The sequence below is a fragment of the Oncorhynchus kisutch genome, linkage group LG19 (genome assembly GCF_002021735.2).
Source record: "Oncorhynchus kisutch isolate 150728-3 linkage group LG19, Okis_V2, whole genome shotgun sequence".
In the NCBI taxonomy this organism is placed as follows: Eukaryota; Metazoa; Chordata; class Actinopteri; order Salmoniformes; family Salmonidae; genus Oncorhynchus; species Oncorhynchus kisutch.
In genome coordinates this window covers 18,377,322-18,403,450 of record NC_034192.2, presented here as the reverse complement: position 1 = coordinate 18,403,450, position 26,129 = coordinate 18,377,322, and the positions used below count along the sequence as shown (strand labels likewise).

The 26,129-nt window shown below is 41.8% G+C and overlaps 1 protein-coding gene across 1 annotated transcript in view; it reads left to right on the top strand.

Moving 5' to 3' along the window:
• Window positions 1-2,519: 2,519 nt before the first annotated feature.
• il17rel (interleukin 17 receptor E-like) overlaps window positions 2,520-26,129 on the top strand; it is a 38,142-nt gene continuing 14,532 nt past the window's right edge. Inside the window, exons 1-13 of the mRNA XM_031797644.1 lie at window positions 2,520-2,853; window positions 8,617-8,644; window positions 9,170-9,316; window positions 13,468-13,577; window positions 14,027-14,141; window positions 14,782-14,826; window positions 15,069-15,211; window positions 18,831-18,902; window positions 20,725-20,779; window positions 20,889-21,052; window positions 21,236-21,280; window positions 21,410-21,467; window positions 24,137-24,267. Of these exons, the coding sequence (XP_031653504.1) occupies window positions 2,752-2,853; window positions 8,617-8,644; window positions 9,170-9,316; window positions 13,468-13,577; window positions 14,027-14,141; window positions 14,782-14,826; window positions 15,069-15,211; window positions 18,831-18,902; window positions 20,725-20,779; window positions 20,889-21,052; window positions 21,236-21,280; window positions 21,410-21,467; window positions 24,137-24,267 (1,215 nt within the window). The 5' untranslated portion in view covers window positions 2,520-2,751. The remainder of the gene's footprint in view (window positions 2,854-8,616; window positions 8,645-9,169; window positions 9,317-13,467; window positions 13,578-14,026; window positions 14,142-14,781; window positions 14,827-15,068; window positions 15,212-18,830; window positions 18,903-20,724; window positions 20,780-20,888; window positions 21,053-21,235; window positions 21,281-21,409; window positions 21,468-24,136; window positions 24,268-26,129) is intronic.

Here is a 26,129-nt window from a genome sequence, read left to right as displayed (position 1 = left end):
CTACCGGTGCCCCCGCATATTGACTCTGTACTGGTACTACCTGCATATAGCCTCGCTTGTTATTTTACTGCTGCGGTTGAATTATTTGTTACTTTTATTTTCTATTTTATTCTTATTTATTTTTATTTTTTCGGAACGTCTTAAATCATTGTTGGTTAAGGGCTTGTAAGTGAGCATTTGACTGTAAGGTCATAGGTCGAATACCTGTTGTATTCGGCGCAGGTGACAAATCAAATTTGATTTGATTTGTATTTCATACCATCTATTGCATCTTGCCTATGCCGCTCTGTCATTGCTCATTCATATATTTATATGTACATATTCCTATTCCATCCCTTTACTTAGATTTGTGTGTATTAGGTAGTTGTTGTGGAATTGTTAGATTACTTGTTGATATTGCTGCACTGTCGGAACTAGAAGCACAAGCATTTCACTACCTTCGCAATAACACCTGCTAACCATGTGTACGTGACCAATAAAATTAGATTTGATTTTAAGGCTAGAGAAGAACATCAACTTCCAGTAATATATTGCTCCTGGGTACACGGGGATAGCCCATACAACTACACCTGTGAGGACATGTCAACATCTTATCTCTTTTCCAAGCATCAGAAACATGGGATTTCCTTCAGAAGTTCAAAGAGGGTCCCTTCTTTCTTTTTCTCTTTCGCTTTCGGGTTTTTCCTTCTTTTTTCCATTTCTAACTGTATGGCTGCACTAAAACTATCTTCTGCAGGTATTTTGAGATGTTTTCATATCTGTCAGCAGCTGCCATGGGGGCTTTATGGTTGAATAAAGAAAATGCGTCATTGTCACCATAGCTACAGGCACACATCGACATGTTGTTTATTGAAAAATGTTCCTTTTCTAAATGGTTTGATTGTGAATGCGTTATGAGAACATTTGTATGACTGCAATCACTGTCTGAGATAAACAGGGGAACATGTCTGTGTTTCCTTTTCCAGTTTATCTCATCAAAGCCTTCCATGACGATGAAACTTCAGATGTAAATCAATGGTAGCCAGAGCCATATATCTCTGTATATGGTTTTGATTGATGGTGGCATTTCAATAATGGAAGATAATTGGTTTGCTCTTTAGAAACTTCAGTTTTTCAGTGGTCTTTCCTGTCAAGTTACACACAGCAACTAATACAGTCCTGTGTACTAGGACCATCATTTCCTCTCTTTTCTCTAATACATGTTTACATTAAATTTACCCCCTTTTCTCCCCAATTGGTAGTTATGGTCTTGTCCCATCACTGCAACTCCCGTATGGACTCAGGAGAGATGAAGATCGAGAGTCATGCATCCTCCGAAACACAACCCTGCCAAGCCACTCTGCTTCTTGACACACTGCTCGCTTAACCCGGAAGTCAGCTACACCAATGTGTCAGAGGAAACACTGTACCACTGGTGACCATGTCACCATGCGCCCGGCCCACCACAGGAGTTGCTAGAGCACAATGGGACAAGGACATCCCAGCTGGCCAAACCCTCCCCTAACCCGGAGGATGCTGGGCCAATTTTGCACAGCTTCATGGGTCTCCCGGTCTTGACCAGCTACGACCCAGCGTTAGACAGCTGCGCCACTCGGGTGGACCTTTTCGCGCTCTTTTCTATAAACGTGGTCTATACTAAACCTACAGTTAAAACAGATGTCTCAGGATGTAACAGGCATTTTCCTCTATGATACATCTGTTGTGAAATGGCACTGCAGACAATCTCTCGTGGACAGAATATGTAAACGTAAAAGGTACAAATTACGCAAAATTTGAGTTCTGGGTTAACTGAGATTACTGTGGACATAGCAACATTGATACAGTGCAGTGTAGGTACTGTATGTGTACTGTAAGGATGTTTCCACACTCCACAGATCACTTCCTTCACAAACATGACAAATTCCTCACGTGCAGATTATGACTATTCATAATCTGCATAATCTGCACCTGTCTATTCATAACGGCAATGCATAAACATGACATTTCATGGACAAATTACAATCTATATTTTTGTTGTATGATGAGTTACTGTAGGTTTGATTTTCTTACAATAGCAATACTGTAACATATTTTGGACTAAGTACACATAGCAGTACTAATACTAGCTACTGCATGTAGCCCATAAAATATCTGACTCTAAAGGAAATACGTTCTTTAGGAACCCGAAGGAAATAATTCTGCTGACAGAAAAAAAAGACTAAAAGCTGCCCCACCTTGATACATTGCACAATATTGTCTTAAGCTCTCGCCAATATACCTGGGCAATGCCTAGAGTGTCTTGAAATGTTTATAAGAAAACCGATTTCAAACAATTAAGTGGTTAAGAATAACTGAAAGAGAGAGAGAGAGAGCGAGATATATATATATATATATATATATATATATATATCTCGAGATATATATATATATATATATAGATATATATATAGAGAGAGAGAGAGAGGGAGAGGGAGAGGGAGAGGGAGAGAGCCTTGTGGGCAGGCTCTAGATTTCCCTCTATTTAAAATGCAATCATCGCCCTACTTGTCATCTGTGGGGCTTTTGTCTCTCTTGTCTGTGAACCATCTACTACACTACAACCATCCCTTACTTGAACAGGCACAGTGACAGACAGGGTTAGCTACAGACCAGCCGCCTGCCTCACACAGCTAGAGTACAATACCAAACCAGCATACCTGAAAGAAGACATCTCCCAACCAAACTTTGAACAGACTTCAGCACTATAGTGAGGTCGCAGGACTGGGAGTGAAGATGATTTTATCTACTATATTGATGGTGTCTCTCTATGGGCTCTCTCTGGCCCAAGGGGAAGGAATGGAGAGGATCCAGGAATGTAAAACCAGATGCTCCAAGGTAGGAAATCACCCTTCCTGTATGTTTCTGAGGAAACACTGTTTCTGTTTCAAACACTTCTCAAGTGTCTATGAGCAGCATAGCTGCTTTCACTTTGAATACTACTGCTAATATTATTACTATTGCTTCTAAAAACCGACTATAGCTTAACTACAAACAGAGCTTACTGTACTGTTAACAATAATCAGAAGTGAGAGTAGTGTTTGTCATACCATGACCAATAGGTTGTAGTATCAGTATATCATATTTTCCCTCTTGCACGTAATAGAACCTTGATATCATATTCCCCATATATTCTGAGCAACCATGGCAACCAAACAAAGTAAAGGATTATAATGATTCTGTAGAGTTGCTACACCATTAGAGTTCATCACTTCATTTGGCAGTGGCTCTGACTATACTCTGACTGAACTTTTACATTTAATACAGTGAAACACAGTGGCTGAGTGTAGGACATGAAGAGTTATCACTTAGGTGTGTTGACCATTTGAAACTTCAATATTGTGATGTAGTTTAACGATTACAAAACGACCCTATATCACGCACTGGATAGATTCTTAACTGGTGGTTGGAGACCCAAATTGGGTCGCGGGAGGCTTTGAAAGGGTAGCTGTGTTATTTAAAATCTTGATATAATATATTTATATGAAATATATACTCCAATCTGAGCTTTAATGACTAATCCCAGAATCAGATATAAAGTGTGTAAAATTATTTTTAAAAGTATTTAACTTTGAAAAATCACATGCAGTAATTTTAAGAGCTACAAAATGTAGGATCTTATTTTGATCCCTCTTCTGTTGCTGAGAACTTTCCATGAAATGCAGACTTGTACTGTATTCAAGGTTTAAAAAGGCTTCTAAATTTCAGAATTTCCACTTTAAAATGTCAGACTGGTTTTGCCCAAACGAAAAATGTATCAACCGCTACAAAAAATGTCCATGAATTACAATCCATATAATAATTGAAAGTTCCTGTTGCTGCAGGACTATTTTCCTGCTGTACTGTAGCTGTAAACTGGATCAAATTAAGATCCTACATCTGTATTAGCACCGCTAGCAAATTTGGTTGATTTTGTGATCCCAACATTCATCATCAAGAATATGAGCTATAAAATAGTTACTTCTGGTTGCTTGTCAATGTTATCTGGCTAACTCATTGATCCTGCTTTGTAGTATACTCCTCTGTTAGCCTTGATACTTTCTGCCTGTGTTCGCATCAAAGGCTGATGGGAGGAGCTATAGGAGGACAGGCTCATTGTAACGGCTTGAATGGAATAAATGAAACACATCAAACATATGGAAATCACATTTGACTCCGTTCCATTAATTCCATTCCATCTGTTACAATGAGCCCCTCCTCCTATATCCCCTCCCACCAGCCTCCTCTGGAACCATTAAGTTATTAAAAAATATTGAAAACAATAATCCGATGAAATATTGAATTTGGTCAGCTACCTTCAGACTAGTCTCGGAGCGAAACAACTGACATGTATGTGTTTGTGAGAGACTCACCTTTCAATAGAGCGGTCATATTAGTGTGTAGCCCAAACTGTTCGGACGCTACAGACAGAAGTATGCAGATAGGCTGTACGGACTTCAGACGAGTCCCGTGATGCTTGTGAGAGTTGTAGACCAAAACTGAGAACACCATCATGTTCGTGAGAGTCTCATCGTTCCATAGAGGGGTATTTCCATTCGGATGGTACAGACGTTTTCGTGAGAAGACCGCGTTTCATGGTCTGAAAAACACCACTTTATAGCTCTGCCAACTTTCACAGCAGATGCTGGTCTCTGAGCATTTCGTATTATTATATTATGTAAATCTGAGCGACCTCATTTAGTATGATATGTTACATTTCAAATGTTATGTATTAATTAGCAAATGTCCATCAACCATTTTGTATTATATGTTACGAATTGCAATTTGCAAAATGTACAATACTTTCTAATTAGCAAAAGTTCCATATGTTACTAATTTGAAAAACATATGATATGTTACAAATTCTAGCTAGATGGATAAAGTTAGCTAGTTGGCTCACGTTAGCTAGGCTAGGGTTGAGGGTTAGGGGTTAGAGTTTAGAAGTTTGGTTAAAGGGTTAGGGGAAGGGTTAGCTAACATGCTTGGTAAATTCAGCAAAAAAATAAACATCCTCTCACTGTCAACTGTGTTCATTTTTAGTAAACTTAACATGTGTAAATATTTGTATGAACATAACAAGATTCAACAACTGAGACATAAACTGAACAAGTTCCACAGACATGTGACTAACAGAAATGGAATAATGTGTCCCTGAAAAAAGGAGGGGTCAAAATCAAAAGTAACAGTCAGTATCTGGTGTGGCCACCAGCTGCATTAAGTACTTCAGTGCATCTCCTCCTCGTGGACTGCACCAGATTTGCCAGTTCTTGCTGTGAGATGTTACCCCACTCTTCCACCAAGGCACCTGCAAGTTCCCAGACATTTCTGGGGGGGAATGGCCCTAGCCCTCACCCTCCGATCCAACAGGTCCCAGACGTGCTTAATGGGATTGAGATCCGGGCTCTTCGCTGGCCATGGCAGAACACTGACATTCCTATCTTGCAGGAGATCACACACAGAAGGAGCAGTATGGCTGGTGGCATTGTCATGCTGGAGGGTCATGTCAGGATGAGCCTGCAAGAAGGGTACCACATGAGGGAGGAGGATGTCTTCCCTCTAACGCACAGCGTTGAGATTGCCTGCAATGACAACGAGCTCAGTCCGATGATGCTGTGACACACCACCCACCACACCATGATGGCCACTCCACCTCCAAATTGATCCCAATCCAGAGTACAGGCCTCGGTGTAACGTTCATTCCTTTGACGATAAACGCGAATCCGAGACAAAATCGCGACTCGTCAGTGTAGGGCGCTTTTTGCCAGTCCAGTCTGGTCCAGCGACGAGGGGTTTGTGCCCATAGGTGACGTTGTTGCCGGTGATGTCTGGTGAGGACCTGCCTTACAACAGGCCTACAAGCCCTCAGTCCAGCCTCTCTCAGCCTATTGCGGTTAGTCTGAGCACTGATGGAGGGATTGTGCATTCTTGGGGTAACTCGGGCAGTTGTTCATGCCATCCTGTACCTGTCCCACAGGTGTGATGTTCAGATGTACAGATCCTGTCCAGGTGTTCTTACATGTGGTCTGCCACTGCGAGGACAATCAGCTGTCCGGTCCTGTCTCCCTGTAGCGCTGTCTTAGGCATCTCACAGTACGGACATTGCAATTTATTGCCCTGGCCACATCTGCAGTCTTCATGCCTCCTTGCATAATGCCTAAGGCACATTCACGCAGATGAGCAGGGACCCTGGGCATCTTTCTTTTGGTGTTCTTCAGAGTCAGTAGAAAGGCCTCTTTAGTGTCTTAAGTTTTCATAACTGTGACCTTCATTGCCTACCATCTGTAAGCTGTTAGTGTCTTAACGACCGTTCCACAGGTGCATGTTCATTCATTTTAATTAATTAATTAATTAATGTTTATGGTTCATTGTACAAGCATGGGAAACAGTGTTTAAACCCTTTACAATGAAGATCTTTGAAGTTATTTGGATTTTTACTAATTATCTTTGAAAAACAGGGTCCTGAAAAAGGGATGTTTCTTTTTTTGCTGAGTTTAGTTGCAATGTAGCTAACAAGTAGTAAGTAGTTGCAAAGTTGCTAATGACTTAAAAGGCAAAAGTTATCTGTGATCAGATTTGAACTCACGATCTTTGTGTTGCTAGACATTCCCATTATCCACACACACACCCATCCATCCTACTTTCATTTTTGCCTTAAGTAACCACCTGTCTTATGTAACCATACCAAATATAACGTATCATACTAATTTGAGTGTCCCGGATTTTACGTCTAGTTTATGAGACCAGGCTATAGGCAGGGGTTATAGATTGAGATGCAGCCCATGCAAAAAAACATATCTGTAGCTTAAACTGACCGATTTTGATGGGGATTTTTTATTATTATTAAGCACGTTCCAGGTCGCACGCACCAAAACATTAGAGTGCACCTGGAGTGACACAGGAAAATAACAGGGCTACTTCATCATTTCTCAAAAGAATAACATCAACCAATTTCTAAAGACTGTTGACATCTAGTGGAAGCTATAGGAACTGCAAGCATATTTATATTAAAACGGGCTTGCCATAGAAAGCCAATGGAAAACAGATTAACCTCAATAAATGTTTTCCCTGGATGGATTGTGTTCGGGGTTTCGCTTGCCAAATCATTTCTGTTATACTCACAGACTTTCTTCAAACAGTTTTAGAAACTTCAGAGTGTTCCCTATCCAAATGTACTAATACTATGCATATCCTAGCTTCTGGGCCTGAGTAGCAGGCAGTTTACTTTGGGCACACTTTTCATCTGGACGTGAAAATACCGCACCCTATCCCAGAGGGGCTAAGTACACAGCCAAAACAACGCAGCAGTGACTTCGGGACAAGTTTCTGAATGTCTTGCCAAGTTTCTGAATGCCCCCGCCAGAGCACAGACTTGAAACCGATCTAACATCTCTGGAAAGACCTGAAAAAAGCTGTGCAGCAACGCTTCCCATCCACCCTGACAGATGTTGAGATTATATGCAGAGAAGAATGGGAGAAACTCCCCAAATACAGGTGTGTCAAGGTGTGTATGACGCTAGAAATGCAGTGATGAAAGCCGATGGGATTCCTAATCAGACACGTTTGTTCTACATGTGGTGTGGATTTCAAAAAGACAAGAGTTTTCTTTTAGATGCTCATCTATCTAGAATGAGAAACCCATTTTATTTAGATCAGATGGGTGTGTTGTAACTGTTGCCAAATAATGACATTAACATATATTGCTAAGAATGTGAGAGTAGGATGACTCTCAGATAATATACTGTACCTTGCCAATACAACAGATCAAAGACTTTAAAACCAAATTCCTATTTACTGCACTTTGTCTTTGTAGGGCAGAATAGAGAAATTGTTGGAAATAAGTAAAAGATGAGAGAACAGTCAAATGAACTGATAACTGACAGGCATGGTGGAGTAAAAAAGATCTGAATGGTGTGAAGTTGTGAGTTCAAATCCCAGGTGAGGACATGTTGAATAATGACTGTAGAAATGAACATGCACAATGTAATCATGTTTGTCAAATATGTAAGTGAAAAGCATTGTGTGTGTCAGTATCCATAACCTTGCCAACAGACAAAAAAGATCAGTGGTTCACCAATCAGGGCCTTGATGGGCTTGGCAACAGCAACAATGTGTAATTACATTTTTCGGGGGGAGAACTTTTCTTTGGGACAATCAGGCGATGTCCTGACAACTGATCCACAAATGTTCCTGCAATATTCTCCTAACCCTTAGAAAACTGGACGCAAATGTTCTTGAAACTTCCCATGAAACGCGTCTAGAACATTGTTGTATATTCTGAGAACATTATAACCACATTCTAGATATGTTCTGTTTGAGGGAATGTTCACACAAACATGCTGAAAAAGGTTCTCAGAAGGTTTTTGCTTGCATAATGTAGCCCTAACTAATGGAAAACTGGACAATCAAACATTAGGGGAACATTACGGGTAATGTTACAAAAACATACTCTCTCCCTAGAATTGTTAGCCGGAATAGTGGCCAGCTGGGCTTGTTTTTTGTTGTTGTACTGCACAGCTGGGGTTGTGAGTACTCTGTTAAGTGTATAATGTGTATAAGTAGTATAAAGTGTATATCAAGTGCATAAATAAATATCTTACATTGTCTTTCATCTTCTCTCTGCAGGGCCTCCATTGCAAAAGTAAAACCCACTGTGAGTGCATTACAATATAACCATTACAAACAATGTTGTTATACTCTGTGTGTGTGCTTGATTGTGTTGACAATGACACTATGGTAAATCTCCGATGGGTCCTGTGATCAGATATAAATTGATGTCTGAAATACATTTACAATACAAGGATCCAGTTCCAATGTTTAAGGTATGGGTGGTCTGAGTGATACAACTTTTGCAGGTTTGTTCATTGAAGCATGGACCCCCCCCCCCCCCCCCATACAGTACAATAGTCATAGTCCAAGTAGACTAAAATTTGATTTGATATCTATCATCTGATAAGGTAGTAGTCAGGGCTTTCGCATTAAGTATGAGTAGAGTTGACTCCTTTCTTGTCATTACATTGCTGGCTGTTGGATATTGCTGTTTGTTGTATATTTGTATACATTTGTCCTGAAAGTTTAGCTATTTTGAATGTGAGTAAGATTTCCAATGAATTTATTATGGAAAAATGCTTGAACTTGAATACATCCACTGACTTTAACCTCGTGTTTCCCCATACAGATTCCTTTGCCCCATGCAGGACCCAGAAAGCAGGCCTCAACACCAGTGTTGTCTTCCACAACGTCAGCCTGTCCACAGTGATGAGGTGTGAGGGGAAACAGAAGTGCTCTCTTCACTTTCGAGTTCACACTGCTCTTCAGCTCAGTGGTAGGTTGGGCTCTCTGTTTTAAGATTTCATGTTGAAATATTTTCTGGAAGTCCAGAGAGGACATATTCAAAAAATTGGTCCCTCGTTATGTCAAGATAATAACTTATTTATCTCATTATCACTACATACTCATTATCACTACATATCGAGATCACGAGATAATCAAAAGTATCATGCATTATCCATGAATTTGTTCAGGTGCACGATAACCACTTAATCAACGAGCCCTGTGGCTGCATTGATCGCAATGCGGGGCATGTAAGCCCTGAACAATGACTGAGCCAGCACTGTCTCCCGGGCTGCATGCTGCCCCAAAGACCAGAGCCATTGCATGCAAAGAACCACACAGCTAACTTGGCTAGTATTGTGAGTTAGCTAGGTAGTCTTGTTAGCTAGTAAGCTAGCTTGTTATCTATGCTGGTTGTTAGCTTGCATAACAGATATGTGTATTTTAAGGGACACCGTGTTTTGTGGATAATTTGCATTTACAGTGGGTGAGCTCCATTCCTGATAGGCTGATCAGGTTAAATTTTTGCCTTAAAGGCTAACAAATCAGGATGCTGAGTTGTAGGCTGTTTCATAGGTAATGCTCATTGCAGGCAGATTAGTTGTCAAAGTAATTTATAGTTAGATGCACATCTAATCCAGGGGGAGAGCTCTATTCCTTACAGGGTGATCAGATTCAATAGTAGCCTCAGAGGCTGATATCAGAATGCTGCCTTGAAGGCTGTCGGCAGAGCCTTACATATGAAACAGCCTACAAGGCAGCATCCTGATTGGTAGGTCGACTGATTGACTGATAACCTGAACCAGGTTACAGTTTGAATCTTTCTCTTGAGTGGGCAGCCTGATGAAAGCCAGTCAACATTGAAATCGTCCAGAAAATATACCTCTCTGTTGATATCACATACATTATCAAGCATTACACACGTTATCCAGATACTGACTGTTAGCACTTGGTGGTCTATAGCAGCTTCCCACCAGAATAGGTTTTAGGTGAGGCAGATTAACCTGTAGCCATATTACTTCAACAGTATGTAACATGAGATCCTCCCTAAGCTTTATAGGAATATTGTTCTGAAGATAAACCACTACAACTCCACCTTTGGCATTTCTGTATTTTCTGTAGATCTCATAACCTTGTATTGCTACCACTGTAAGATCAAATGTATTATCTAAGAGAGTTTCAGAGGGTGTCAGAATATGAATGTCAGCTGTTGCTAGTAAATTATTGATTTCATGAACCTTGTTTATTAAGCTACAGTTGGACAAAAAAGTATTTAGTCAGCCACCAATTGTGCAAGTTCTCCCACTTAAAAAGATGAGAGAGGCCTGTAATTTTCATCATAGGCACACTTGAGAAAAAAAAATCCAGAAAATCACATTGTAGGTTTTTAATGAATTTATTTGCAAATTATGGTGGAAAATAAGTATTTGGTCAATAACAAAAGTTTCTCAATACTTTGTTATATACCCTTTGTTGGCAATGACAGAGGTCAAACGTTTTCTGTAAGTCTTCACAAGGTTTTCACACACTGTTGCTGGTATTTTGGCCCATTGCTCCATGCAGATCTCCTCTAGAGCAGTGATGTTTGGGACTGTTGCTGGGTAACACGGACTTTCAACTCCCTCCAAAGATGTTCTATTGGGTTGAGATCTGGAGACTGGCTAGGCCACTCCAGGACCTTGAAATGCTTCTTACGAAGCCACTCCTTCATTGCCCGGGCGGTGTGTTTGGGATCATTGTCCTGCTGAAAGACCCAGGCACGTTTCATCTTCAATGCCCTTGCTGATGGAAGGAGGTTTTCAGTCAAAATCTCACGATACAAGGCCCTTTCATTCTTCCCTTTACACGAATCAGTCGTTCTGGTCCCTTTGCAGAAAAACAGCCCCAAAACATGATGTTTCCACCCCCATGCTTCACAGTAGGTATGGTGTTCTTTGGATGCAACTCAGCATTCTTTGTCCTCCAAACACGACGAGTTGAGTTTTTACCAAAAAGTTATATTTTGGTTTCATCTGACCATATGACATTCTTCCAATCTTCTTCTGGATCTCTAGCAAACTTCAGCAAACTGCTCTCTAGCAAACTTCAGACGGGTCTGGACATGTACTGGCTTAAGCAGGGGGACATGTCTGGCACTGCAGGATTTGAGTCCCTGGCGGCGTGGTGTGTTACTGATGGTAGGCTTTGTTACTTTGGTCCCAGCTCTCTGCAGGTCATTCACTAGGTCCCCCCGTTTGGTCTTGGCCATAGTGGAGTTTGGAGTGTGACTGTTTGAGGTTGTGGACAGGTGTCTTTTATACTGATAACAAGTTCAAACAGATGCCATTAATACAGGTAACGAGTGGAGGACAGAGGAGCCTCTTAAAGAAGAAGTTACAGGTCTGTGAGAGCCAGAAATCTTGCTTGTTTGTAGGTGACCAAATACTTATTTTCCACCATAATTTGCTAATAAATTCATTAAAAATCCTACAATGTGATTTTCTGGATTTATTTTTCAAATTTTGTCTGTCATAGTTGAAGTGTCCCTATGATGAATATTACAGGCATCTCTCATATTTTTAAGTGGGAGAACATGCACAATTGGTGGCTGACTAAATACTTTTTTGCCCCACTGTACATGTGCTAACGTGGGCTATTTTTAGCTCTTTTCTGGAATGCTTGATTGTTTTTATTGCTTACTGCGAAGCTTATCAGAGGTAGACATGCTCATGTTATTTGTGTTAGTGCTGCACACAGTGGACTTCCTACTAGGGCACACCGCCTCAGTCCTAACAGTATCACTCTGGTTCATAGGCACATGATTACCACATACAAAGGCTGTGGGATCAGCAGAGGCATTCAGAGCAGTAAGAGGGACATCAATTAGGTTACTTACATTGTGCCTTCCAACACCGCTGGCATAATGTACATTTGCTGAAGCATTATGACAACTCAGCGGCACAATGGTAGGGATAAATGAGCTGGGCTTGGATCATTGATAAGTAATTGTCTCAACGCAGCCTTAAAATGCTGTGGAAGGATCTGGGATCTGAATGATTTAGGTGGATCCCATCCTATTTACAACATAAGCTTTGTTTCCAGAAGGTATCAAAATTGTCAATAAATGTTACACCCACAGAGCTGCAATAGTCTTGTAGACAGTTATGGAGGGTTAAAGGTCTGCTGAACCGTTCAAATGGGGGGGGGGGGATTAATGCAAATAGTCTGGGTAGCCATTTGATTAGATATTCAGGAGTCATATGGCTTGGGGGTAGAAGCTGTTTAGAATCCTCTTGGACCTAGACTTGGTGCTCTGGTACCGCTTGCTATGTGGTAGCAGAGAGAACAGTCAATCAGCCTTCATTGTTAATGGAGTTTGCAAGTGTATAATTATGTACACTTCAGGGCCTGACACGCCCCATAATTCAAACCGCAATGTTTGTACATCCGCTAATTAAAGTCAGCCAACACGTAAAACACGCAAATTTCCTGGCGAAGGTGGTCCATTTAAAAAAAAAAAATCCTTCCTTCCTCCCTCGCCCCTTGCCCTGCAAGTGTATGCTCGTCAGACATAGCATGTCATAGCATGTCATCAGAAGTGTCCACTTAATTTGAGAGCTGAGGGGAGAGGGTGTTTCTGTAAAGTTTTTGGAATGCAACCTATGTTGTGAACACAGCATACCACTGAAACCAGATAGACCACTATGAACGGAGCCATAGTATGTACTTCCATAGTCAGTTCTGTACAGCTGAGAGCGAGATGGTGGCCTGAGGGGGGAAACCCCTGCGATAATATCTTATCTGGCCCTTTGATTCAGGGTCATGCTGCTTCCTGAAGCGCATGTGACATGCACGTACGCTCACACACACACACACAGGTTGAAGGCAGCCAATTCAGGAAGTGCTCAAATTTAAATATGAAACATTTCTGACATTTAAAAAGTTTTTAAATAAATAATTTCTACTTTTCAATTTATTGAGAATAACTTTTTTTGATTATGTGAAATGTCATATTTGTTTACTTCGTGAATTGACTGCATTCTATTTGAATTGAGCCCAACCATGACACACACACACACATACATATACACTGTAATTACGGTACTTGTACTGACCCTGTATAGCTTGCATTCTCGTGATTTTTTTTATGCTACTTTTCCTCAGAGCACATCCATGGCGTCTCCATATGCACTGTCACCGCAGGGATGATGTTGGAAATCTGTAGGCTCGTTAGCTTCCCCAGAGTAGCCAGAGAGAGACTGGAGGGACAGCAGGTACAGTAGTACACTACCACACCATGCACCTTACCACACTACCAACTACCACACACTACTATAGAGAGACTGGAGGGACAGCAGGTACAGTAGGACACTACCACACCATGCACCTTACCACACTACCAACTACCACACACTACTATAGAGAGACTGGAGGGACAACAGGTACAGTAGTACACTACCACACCATGCACCTTACCACACTACCAACTACCACACACTACTATAGAGAGACTGGAAGGACAACAGGTACAGTCAGATATTTTTTGTTGTTGTGAACATTACACTTTGTTAATCAAAGCCAAGCAAAACATTTCTGTACATTAATGTGTGCTTGTGGCAACAAAAACACTTCTCTATTGATAGGAACAGATATGGATCTGGCTTAAGAACACTTGTAATGGCTGGTATGTTTATTTGTTTCTTTTCCTTCTCTCTTTCTCAAGTTGGAGGTTCAGAATGACTGCTCTGAGGTGTGGCCAGGTCAATACGTTCACGTCACTCTAAAGACAAATCCAAGCTACTGTGGAGTTACCTGGACAAGCACTTACCAAGTCCCAGGTGAGGATGAGGACCGTGATCAATGGTGAATAATAATCATACTAATAATGGATTGGATTTATATAGAGCATTTCTACTAACTGAGGTACTCAAAGCGCTTTACATAATATGGGGGAAACTTACCTCTTCCAGCAACAATGTGTGGCATTCACGGGTGATTCACTGCAACCATCTTGTGCCAGAACGCTCACTACACATCAGCTAGCATGGTGTAGAGGTGAGGATATATGCCAATTAGGAATGAGGGAGATGATTAGGTGGCCATAATATCAACCGATTGATTGAAATCGCCATTTCAGCATCTTGCACACACAGATTCCCAGTGGATCATGTTGGTTAAACCTGACTGTACTTTGATTATTTAAGAGCTATTGAGTTGGGTGAGTAAACTGACACTGCAGGCATTCATAAGCAAAACTAGTGAGTCAGCAAATGTCTAATGCAGAAACACTTAAATGTCATAAAACCCTCATTTCCTAACCGAAAGTCTACACTACCCTGCTGAGCAAAACAGCATAGACCAGCATGATCAGCAGGGTAGTCATGCTCTTACTCAATGTGCATACACAATGATCATATGTCGAAGCATTGTTTGTTTTACAGAGAACAAACCTTAACTTGGTTTTAAACTATATTTCAGAATGTAGCAGCAGAGATCTTCGGAGTAACATTCCAGAATGCATCAGTAAGTTTGCTAGATTTTATTTCTCTATTGTTCTATAGTTCACAACAATTGAATCACTCTAGATATCCCTTAGCATGGGTTACAATGACAGACTATTTCTGCGTTCAAAAAGGCTACATTTTTGCCTTGCCAAACCCGACACTCATTCTGCATTTCCTTGTGTACAAATCAGCCTACATATATTGGCAGTGCATCCATTTCCCTTGACTGTGTGATTACTGACTGACTGTGTCCTATGACAGCTGGGAGGCTAGCGTACACTGTGGACTCAGACAGAAAGGAGCTGGCTGTGTCTGTCTCAGACATGTTGGAGGATAAAGACTATCACCTGAGACTGTGTCACAGAAAAGACTACACCTGTAGAGACACAGGGGCCAACGCACTGGTAAGATTCCAGGAGATGGTGACCTTAAAGAGTAAACGTTAATGTTCAAATTGTGAGACCCTGGTTAGCCTGGAATCCATAATGTATATTTCACTATTGTTTCACTCAGTGAAATGAAAGCAGTGTGTGGATTCCAGGCTAGGCACTGATAATGTTGAGGCACTCCTCCCACTGCCAGTAAGTGTTGTAAAAGAGGTGATAGTCAACACTTTGTGCATACGCTGATAGTAACACAGGGAAGAGGAAGGTCATAGAAATGCCTCAACCAGATGGTATGAGACAGGCATCATAAATCAGTTGTGCTATACTCGATCAGACCCTGGATTCAAATGCCATTTGAAATTAAGTACTTTACCTGGGCTTGATTGAGCTTGCCTTGCACAATGGAACCAATATACAGTTGAAATCGGAAGTTTACATACACCTTAGCCAAATACATTTAAACTCAGTTTTTCACAATTCATGACATTTTATCCTAGTAAAAATTCCCTGTCTTAGGTCAGTTAGGATCTCCACCTTATTTTAAGAATGTGAAAATGTCAGAATAATAGTAGAGAGAATGATTTATTTCAGCTTTTATTTCTTTCATCACATTTCCAGTGGGTCAGAAGTTTACATACACTCAATTGGTATTTGGTAGCGTTGCCTTTAAATTGTTGAACGTGAGTCAAACGTTTCAGGTAGCCTTCCACAAGCTTCCCACAATAAGTTGGGTGAATTTGAGCTTGTGTAACTGAGTCAGGTTTTTAGGCCTCCTTGCTCGCACATACTTTTTCAGTTCTGCCCACACATTTTCTATAGGATTGAGGTCAGGGCTTTGTTATGGTCACTCCAATAACTTGACTTTGTTGTCCTTAAGCAATTTTGCCACAACTTTGGAAGTATGCTTGGGGTCATTGTCCATTTGGAAGACCCATTTGTGACTAAGCTTTAACTTCCTGACTGATGTCTTGAGATGTTGCTTCAACATATCCACATAATTTCCCTACCTCATGATGCCATCAATTTTGTGAAGTGCACCAGTCCCTCCTGCAGCAAAGGACCCCCACAACATGATGCTGCCACCCCCGTGCTTCACGGTTCGGATGGTGTTCTTCGGCTTGCAAGCCTCCCCATTTTTCCTCCAAACATAACATTGGTCATTATGGCCAAACAGTTCTATTTTTGTTTCATCAGACCAGAGGACATTTCTCCAAAAAGTACAATCTTTGTCCCCATGTGCAGTTGCAAACCGTAGTCTGGCTTTTTTTATGGCGGTTTTGGAGCAGTGGCTTCTTCCTTGCTGAGCAGCCTTTCAGGTTATGTCGATATAGGACTCGTTTTACTGTGGAATTTTCCAAGCTGTTTAAATGCACAGTCAACTTAGTGTATGTAAACGTCTGTCCCACTTGTGATACAGTGAATTATAAGTTAAATAATCTGTCTGGAAACAATTATTTGTAAAATTACCTGTGTCATGCACAAAGTATATATCCTAACCAACTTCTGAAAGAGCTGCAAAATCTGGACCCCTACAAATCAGCCGGGCTAGACAATCTGGACCCTTTCTTTCTAAAATTATCTGCCGAAATTGTTGCCACCCCTATTACTAGCCTGTTCAACCTCTCTTTCGTGTCGTCTGAGATTCCCAAAGATTGGAAAGCAGCTGCGGTCATCCCCCTCTTCAAAGGGGGGGACACTCTTGACCCAAACTGCTACAGACCTATATCTATCCTACCGTGCCTTTCTAAGGTCTTCGAAAGCCAAGTCAACAAACAGATTACCGACCATTTCGAATCTCACCATACCTTCTCTGCTATGCAATCCGGTTTCAGAGCTGGTCATGGGTGCACCTCAGCCACGCTCAAGGTCCTAAACGATATCTTAACCGCCATCGATAAGAAACATTACTGTGCAGCCGTATTCATTGATCTGGCCAAGGCTTTCGACTCTGTCAATCACCATATCCTCATCGGCAGACTCGACAGCCTTGGTTTCTCAAATGATTGCCTCGCCTGGTTCACCAACTACTTCTCTGATAGAGTTCAGTGTGTCAAATCGGAGGGTCTGCTGTCCGGACCTCTGGCAGTCTCTATGGGGGTGCCACAGGGTTCAATTCTTGGACCGACTCTCTTCTCTGTATACATCAATGAGGTCGCTCTTGCTGCTGGTGAGTCCCTGATCCACCTCTACGCAGACGACACCATTCTGTATACTTCCGGCCCTTCTTTGGACACTGTGTTAACAACCCTCCAGGCAAGCTTCAATGCCATACAACTCTCCTTCCGTGGCCTCCAATTGCTCTTAAATACAAGTAAAACTAAATGCATGCTCTTCAACCGATCGCTACCTGCACCTACCCGCCTGTCCAACATCACTACTCTGGACGGCTCTGACTTAGAATACGTGGACAACTACAAATACTTAGGTGTCTGGTTAGACTGTAAACTCTCCTTCCAGACCCATATCAAACATCTCCAATCCAAAGTTAAATCTAGAATTGGCTTCCTATTTCGCAACAAAGCATCCTTCACTCATGCTGCCAAACATACCCTTGTAAAACTGACCATCCTACCAATCCTCGACTTTGGCGATGTCATTTACAAAATAGCCTCCAATACCCTACTCAACAAATTGGATGCAGTCTATCACAGTGCAATCCGTTTTATCACCAAAGCCCCATATACTACCCACCATTGCGACCTGTACGCTCTCGTTGGCTGGCCCTCGCTTCATACTCGTCGCCAAACCCACTGGCTCCATGTCATCTACAAGACCCTGCTAGGTAAAGTCCCCCCTTATCTCAGCTCGCTGGTCACCATAGCATCTCCCACCTGTAGCACACGCTCCAGCAGGTATATCTCTCTAGTCACCCCCAAAACCAATTCTTTCTTTGGCCGCCTCTCCTTCCAGTTCTCTGCTGCCAATGACTGGAACGAACTACAAAAATCTCTGAAACTGGAAACACTTATCTCCCTCACTAGCTTTAAGCACCAACTGTCAGAGCAGCTCACAGATTACTGCACCTGTACATAGCCCACCTATAATTTAGCCCAAACAACTACCTCTTTCCCAACTGTATTTAATTTTTATTTATTTATTTATTTTGCTGCTTTGCACCCCATTATTTTTTATTTCTACTTTGCACATTCTTCCATTGCAAAACTACCATTCCAGTATTTTACTTGCTATATTGTACTTACTTTGCCATCATGGCCTTTTTTGCCTTTACCTCCCTTCTCACCTCATTTGCTCACATTGTATATAGACTTGTTTATACTGCATTATTGACTGTATGTTTGTTTTTACTCCATGTGTAACTCTGTGTCGTTTTATCTGTCGAACTGCTTTGCTTTATCTTGGCCAGGTCGCAATTGTAAATGAGAACTTGTTCTCAACTTGCCTACCTGGTTAAATAAAGGTAAAATAAAATAAAATAAAAAACTTGCCAAAACTATAGTTTGTTTATAAGACATTTATGGAGTGGTAGAGTTAATAACTCCAACCTAAGTGTATGTACACTTCCAACTTCATTTGTAATAGTGGCAAGTTTGCAAACCAGGCCCATCTGGCACTCCAGGTAGACTGGTATGTCAAATAATGTTTGAACCCAAGTCTGACCCTTGTTCCCTCTCCGCAGATCAGAAAGGAGGATGTGCTGAAGAATACTACTCTGCAGTATTCTACACCGTTGCCCTGTCTCTGCATCGAGGTAAAGATTTTTAACTGATCATTATCTAGTTAGGTCAATCTTTATCTTCTTGTTAGATAATTTTGTTTGACCTTTATGTAATCAAATGTCTATGACGATCTGGACTGTATTGTGGAAATTGTGGTGTTACAGTGCATTCGAAAGACCCCTGGACTTTTTTCACATTTTGTTACGTTACAGCCTTATTCTAAAATGGATTACATTGATGTTTTCCCTCATCCATCTAGACACAATACCCCATCATGACAAAGCAAAAAAAGGTTTTTAGAAATTGCTGCAATTTTTTTTCTTTTAACTTCAAAAATATTACATTTAAACAAGTATCCAGACCTTTTACTCAGTACTTTGTTGAAGCACGTTTGGCAGCGATTACAGCCTCGAGTCTTCTTGGGTATGATGCTAATAGCTTGGCACACCTGTATTTGGGGAGTTTCTCCCAATCTTCTTTGCAGATAATCTCAAGCTCTGTCAGGTTGGATGGGGAGCGTTGCTTCACAGCTATTTTCAGGTCTCTCAAGAGATGTTAGATCAGCTTCAAGTCCGGGCTCTGGCTGGGCCACTCAAAGCCATTAAGAGACTTGTCCCGAAGCCACTCCTGCATTGCCTTGGCCTTGTGCTTAGGGTCTTTGTCCTGTTGGAAGGTTAACCTTCGCCCGTTTGAGGTCCTGAGCAAGTTTTCATCAAGGATCTTGCAATACTCTGCTCTGCTCATCTTTCCCTCGATCCTGACTAGTCTCAAAGTCCTTGTTGCTGAAAAACATCCCCACAGCATGATGCTGCAACCACCATGCTTCACCGTAGGGATGGTGAAGATGTGACGCTTGGCATTCAGGCCAAAGAGTTCAATCTTGGTTTCATCAGACCAGAGAATCGTGTTTCTCATGGTGATGAGTCTTTTGGTGCCTTTTGGAAAACTTCAAGTGGGCCCTTCATGTGCTTTTTCTTCTGGCCACTCTACCATAAAGGCCTGATTGGTGGAGTGCTGCAGAGATTGTTGTCCTTCTGAAAGGTTTTCCCATCTCCACAGAGGCTCTGTCAGAGTGACCATCAGGTTCTTGGTCACCTCCCTAACCAAGGCCCTTCTCCCAAGACTGCTCAGTTTGGCTGAGCAGCCAGCTCTAGGAGGAGTCTTGGTGGTTCCAAACGTCTTACATTTCAGAATGATGGAGGCCACTGTGTTCTCGGGGACCTTCAATGCTGCAGAACATTTTTTATACCTTTCCCCAGATCTGTGCCTCGACACAATCCTACGGCCATTTCCTTCGACCTCATGCCTTGGTTTTTAATCTGACATGGACTGTCAACTGTGGGACCTTTTATAGACAGGTGTGTGCCTTTCCAAATCATGTCCAATCAATTGAATTTACCAAAGGTGGACTCCAAGTTGTAGAAACATCTCAAGGACGATTTTAAAAATTAAACCCACACTACACTGGGCCAATTGTGCGCCTCACTATGGGACTCCCAATCACGGCCGGATGTGATGCAGCCTGGATTCGAACCAGGGACTGCAGTAACACCTTATGCACTGAGATGCACTGCGCCACTCGGGAGCATGATCAATGGAAACAGGATTCGCCTGAGCTCAATTTCTAGTCTCATAGCAAATGGTCGGAGTACTTATTCAAATAAGTTTATATTTTTTATACATTTGCAAACATTTCTATAAACCTGTTTACGCTTTGCATTATGGGGTATTGTGTGTAGATTGATGAGGATGTTTTATTTAATACATTTTATAATAAGGCTGTAACGTAACAATGTGGAAAAAGTCAAGGGGTCTGAACACTTCCTGAATGCACTGTATATATTTATCCCACAGGGCTGGTCTGCCACCTCTGATGCACCCAGAGTTCAAGTCTTTCCCTTCAGAGACAGTGAGTGTCCTTCAATTTCTGTTACACTGCATGTTTTATTAATTGGTTGATTGTGAAATTTGCAAGATTGTCAGTGCATTGCTTTTGACCGCGTCTCTTTTCTCCAAAGATCTGGAGGAGTTGTGGTCTGGCATTAACTTTGACCCGGTGGAGGAGTTGTTGTCATGGGAACCGGTGTGTCCTGTTGTTGCGGTGATCTCACTGTGCCAAAAACAAGGGAACGATGGGTGTGACGATCTGGCTGGTTCATCACAGACCCTCAACAGGGAGAAGGTTAGGTGCCTCTATCAATCAGCCTCACATCTGTACCTCTGAACTCCTTCACAGTTAAAGGGCTGTTTCAAAGACAAAAGACTGATATGACATAGAAACAGTCAGGCACCAAGGCTATATCACCAGATGACTGTTTTACAATAACTATTATAGATTCAAGTCCTCATTTAACTTTCCTTTCAGATAACATTCTCCACAGTGGATCCACACCCACAGCTTTGCATGAAGGTAAGACACCACCTTCGCCTGTATTCAACGACTGAATGCACTTACTATCTGAACTTTCCTGTACATATCCCCTTTGAGTGTGCAGAACAAATTCATCTAAATGCATACTCCTGGCTGTTTTATGTACAGTTTACCACAGATTCTGGATCCTGGATCCGGTGCCCCTTTGCAGATGGGAATTTCCAAGGTAATAGCTCTCTGTAAATAGTGTGCCTATAATTATCATGAGTGATCCGTCTGAAGTTGTGAATGACGGACTTTTAAGTGGAAACGGGTACCACAGTTTGTACATCAGCCAAACCCATAACACCCAAGGATAAGAAACCACCCACACTCTAGTATCAGTCTTTACACTAATGCAATATTATGGCACACCTGGATTCAAATAGCATTTTTTTTACTTGTCTGACACAATGGACCAATGGAATAGTACCAGAAGTGCAAACCCCAGCCATATGGCACTCCAGGCATGCTGCATCAAACTCTCAAACGTTTTTGAAAGAAAACAAATACTATTTGAACCCAGGTCCGTTATCTAGTATTACAAATATATATACAGTGCCTTGCGAAAGTATTCGGCCCCCTTGAACTTTGTGACCTTTTGCCACATTTCAGGCTTCAAACATAAAGATATAAAACTGTATTTTTTTGTGAAGAATCAACAACAAGTGGGACACAATCATGAAGTGGAACAACATTTATTGGATGTTTCAAACTTTTTTAACAAATCAAAAACTGAAAAATTGGGCGTGCAAAATTATTCAGCCCCTTTACTTTCAGTGCAGCAAACTCTCTCCAGAAGTTCAGTGAGGATCTCTGAATGATCCAATGTTGACCTAAATGACTAATGATGATAAATACAATCCACCTGTGTGTAATCAAGTCTCTGTATAAATGCACCTGCACTGTGATAGTCTCAGAGGTCCGTTAAAAGCGCAGAGATGAAGAACAAGGAACACACCTTGTTCATGAAGAACAAGGAACACACCAGGCAGGTCCGAGATACTGTTGTGAAGAAGTTTAAAGCCGGATTTGGATACAAAAAGATTTCCCAAGCTTTAAACATCCCAAGGAGCACTGTGCAAGCGATAATATTGAAATGGAAGGAGTATCAGACCACTGCAAATCTACCAAGACCTGGCCGTCCCTCTAAACTTTCAGCTCATACAAGGAGAAGACTGATCAGCCAAGAGGCCCATGATCACTCTGGATGAACTGCAGAGATCTACAGCTGAGGTGGGAGACTCTGTCCATAGGACAACAATCAGTCGTATATTGCACAAATCTGGCCTTTATGGAAGAGTGGCAAGAAGAAAGCCCTTTCTTAAAGATATCCATAAAAAGTGTCGTGTAAAGTTTGCCACAAGCCACCTGGGAGACACACCAAACATGTGGAAGAAGGTGCTCTGTTCAGATGAAACCAAAATTGAACTTTTTGGCAACAATGCAAAACGTTACGTTTGGCGTAAAAGCAACACAGCTCATCACCCTGAACATATCATCCCCACTGTCAAACATGGTGGTGGCAGCATCACGGTTTGGGCCTGCTTTTCTTCAGCAGGGACAGGGAAGATGGTTAAAATTGATGGAAAGATGGATGGAGCCAAATACAGGACCATTCTGGAAGAAAACCTGATGGAGTCTGCAAAAGACCTGAGACTGGGACTCAGATTTGTCTTTCAACAAGACAATGATCCAAAAAATAAAGCAAAATCTTCAATTAGAATGGCCAAGTCAAAGTCCAGACCTGAATCCAATCGAGAACCTGTGGAAAGAACTGAAAACTGCTGTTCACAAATGCTCTCCATCCAACCTCACTGAGCTCGAGCTGTTTTGATAGAGACATACCCCAAGCGACTTACAGCTGTAATCGCAGCAAAAGGTGGCGCTACAAAGTATTAACTTAAGGGGGCTGAATAATTTTGCAAGCCCAATTTTTCAGTTTTTGATTTGTTAAAAAAGTTTGAAATATCCAATAAATGTCGTTCCACTTCATGATTGTTGTTGATTCTTCACAAAAAAATACAGTTTTATATCTTTATGTTTGAAGCCTGAAATGTGGCAAAAGGTCGCAAAGTTCAAGGGGGCCGAATACTTTCGCAAGGCACTGTATATGTTATTTTTTCCCATAGGGATTTTAGAAACTTAAAATAAGGGCTGTGTTTCGTTTAGGCTTACCCTGGTGTGATGTTTGATAACCGTGTAAATCTCTCTTGGAGAAGGTGACTTTTTTCAGTATATTTGCCTGTTTTGACCATTAACCCCTCCCCCCACTCAAATTGAAATGCTCATTTGCTATCATAATGAACTACAATGCCATGATGATCTGGACGAGCCTGCCGAATTGAGGCAAAGATAAGAATCTCTCGATTAACTATTTAATGTTAGCTAAATGTAGTAATGAATAAATAGGGTACATTTATTTAAATGGACAATTCTGTGAACGGTCTTGTGCAAGTTTTAAATTGACAATTGAAGTAAAGGTATCAGCCAGAGATGATGTGCAGGAGCTTGCAGGGATTTGTAGTTTTGCATGATGTCTACTTTGACGCTAATTACTATTTTCAAGTCTGAGTAAATCGAGTCGAATATATTGATAAAAGTCACCTTGTCCGAGAGAGATTTACATGATTATCAATACGCCACGCCAGGGTAAGTCTACATGAAGCACAGGCCTTATTTTAAGTGTTTCTAAAAATCCCCTATGGAAGAAATGAATGGTGGAAAAACTACTGAAAGTTTCCCTGTTTGACCACTAGGTTTTATGGGTATTATGACACCTCCACTGTGGGGCTCTATACTGCAGGTGATCATACAGTAAGTAATGTTGAATGATGATATTGCCTTGCTCTCCAGCTTGGGACCTGGGTGTCGACCAGCTGGGGCTGGTTTTAACGTCACGGGTCAGAGCACCCCTCTCTCTTCATGTGTGTGTGAAGACGGGGACCTCTGCATGCCACCCAGAACACACACTCCCTGTACATGTGGTAAATACATGTCTATCTGCACCTAATTCTTATCATAGGCAACAGTACTTATTATTAAAAAAATAAGGGTGTTTGCTTACTATGAAGTCTGCTGTATCAAGGAGCTGTGTTGACTGTACGACTTCCCTAATAACCAACCCAAAATCATTGCTCAACATAAAGGGAACTAACAAACGAGTCACTGACAACCAAAACTAAACCAGGTGGGGTTTTAAAATAGGTTCTGAAAGGCATCAATGGGGTGCCTACTGAGTGCTGGCCAAGCTAGAGTAGGGTCTTAACACCCACCATGGATGCCCATTAGAGTTGCCTGATACAGTCAAACTAAAAGAAAAGAACCCCCACCACCTTAAGTTGAGAGGAGGAAGGGGGTAGGAAAGAGAAGGAGAGGCGGGGGGAGTGGGAGGGAGAAGGGAGAGGGAGGGGTTAGGAAAGAGGGAGACAGGGAAGTTTCTCTACCATTTAACCTTCTTCTGAACACCTCCAAAACAAAAATCATGTGGTTTGGTAAGATGAATGCTCCTCTTCCGACAGGTGTTATTACTACCTCTGAGGGTTTAGAGCTTGAGGTAATCACCGCATACACGTTCTTGGGAGTATGACTAGACGGTACACTGTCCTTCTCTCAGCACATATCAAAGCTGCAGGCTAAAGTTAAATCTAGACTTGGTTTCCTCTATCGTAATCGCTCCTGTTTCACCCCAGCTGCCAAACTAACCCTGATTCAGATGACCATCCTACTCATGCTAGATTATGGAGACAATTTATATATCGGCAGGTAAGGGTGCTCTCGAGTGGCTAGATGTTCTTTACCATTCGGCCATCAGATTTGCCACCAATGCTCCTTATAGGACACATCACTGCACTCTATACTCCTCTGTAAACTGGTCATCTCGGTATACCCATCGCAAGACCCACTGGGTGATGCTTATTTACCAAACCCTCTTAGGCCTCACTCCCCCCTATCTGAGATACCCAGCACAGGTGAAACTTAACGAAGCGACAGGTGCAACACATCCTGACCACCGAGGATGACTCCAATCAGCGTGCATGATCAATTTAAAGGGGAACTACACCCGCTGATTTGGCCTCGTTGTTTGGCTTGCTCCTGAAGAAATACTGGCGGGCCATGACAGGCCATGCAAAACTAATTTGCTCCGTACCACCACAAAGACACACCTATCTGTCAGAACCTTGCCCACAGCTGTTTCCCCCCACTCAATCACAACAAAGAAACATCCTGCAGGTTGAGTTCAATAACTACAGGCAGATGTACAGTATGGTGAGATTCTGGAGGAAGCTTGAATAGGTCAGTAGCCTACAGAACAATATGAGAAGAATGAAATTGCTGAATTTGTGTAGATATTCTAAACTACATGTTTTGACAACATTCAGGTCCATGTAGAATAAACAACCCTTTCCATAATACAATAGCATCAGTGTTCTGCTAATGTAACAACGTGCACCTTTCATGTCATTCCCTGCTGGTACAGATACTGTGCCTATCAGCATTTTGTCTGGTGGTAATGGGGCTACCTTGTCAAACTTGTCAGAGTGGTCATATCTTCCTGTGTGGTGTCCCGAATACACCAGGAGTTCACTGATCCTGCTGGAGAATACACAGGGTTTCTCCCTCCCCATATTGACTGATACATTCAAATCAATAATAAAAAAAGACAATACAGGTAAAACTTGTCTTGTAAAATGTTCATGCCGAGTGCCAGGTCTCTCTCCATTCAGATACATCGGTATCAAGCCCGTTTGTCAGTCTGGACTTCCTCTTCAATGTCCCCATAGTCACTCTTCTATTACCAATGGCAGTGAGGATAGGTGATACTGTATCTGACACACAAACAGGTACT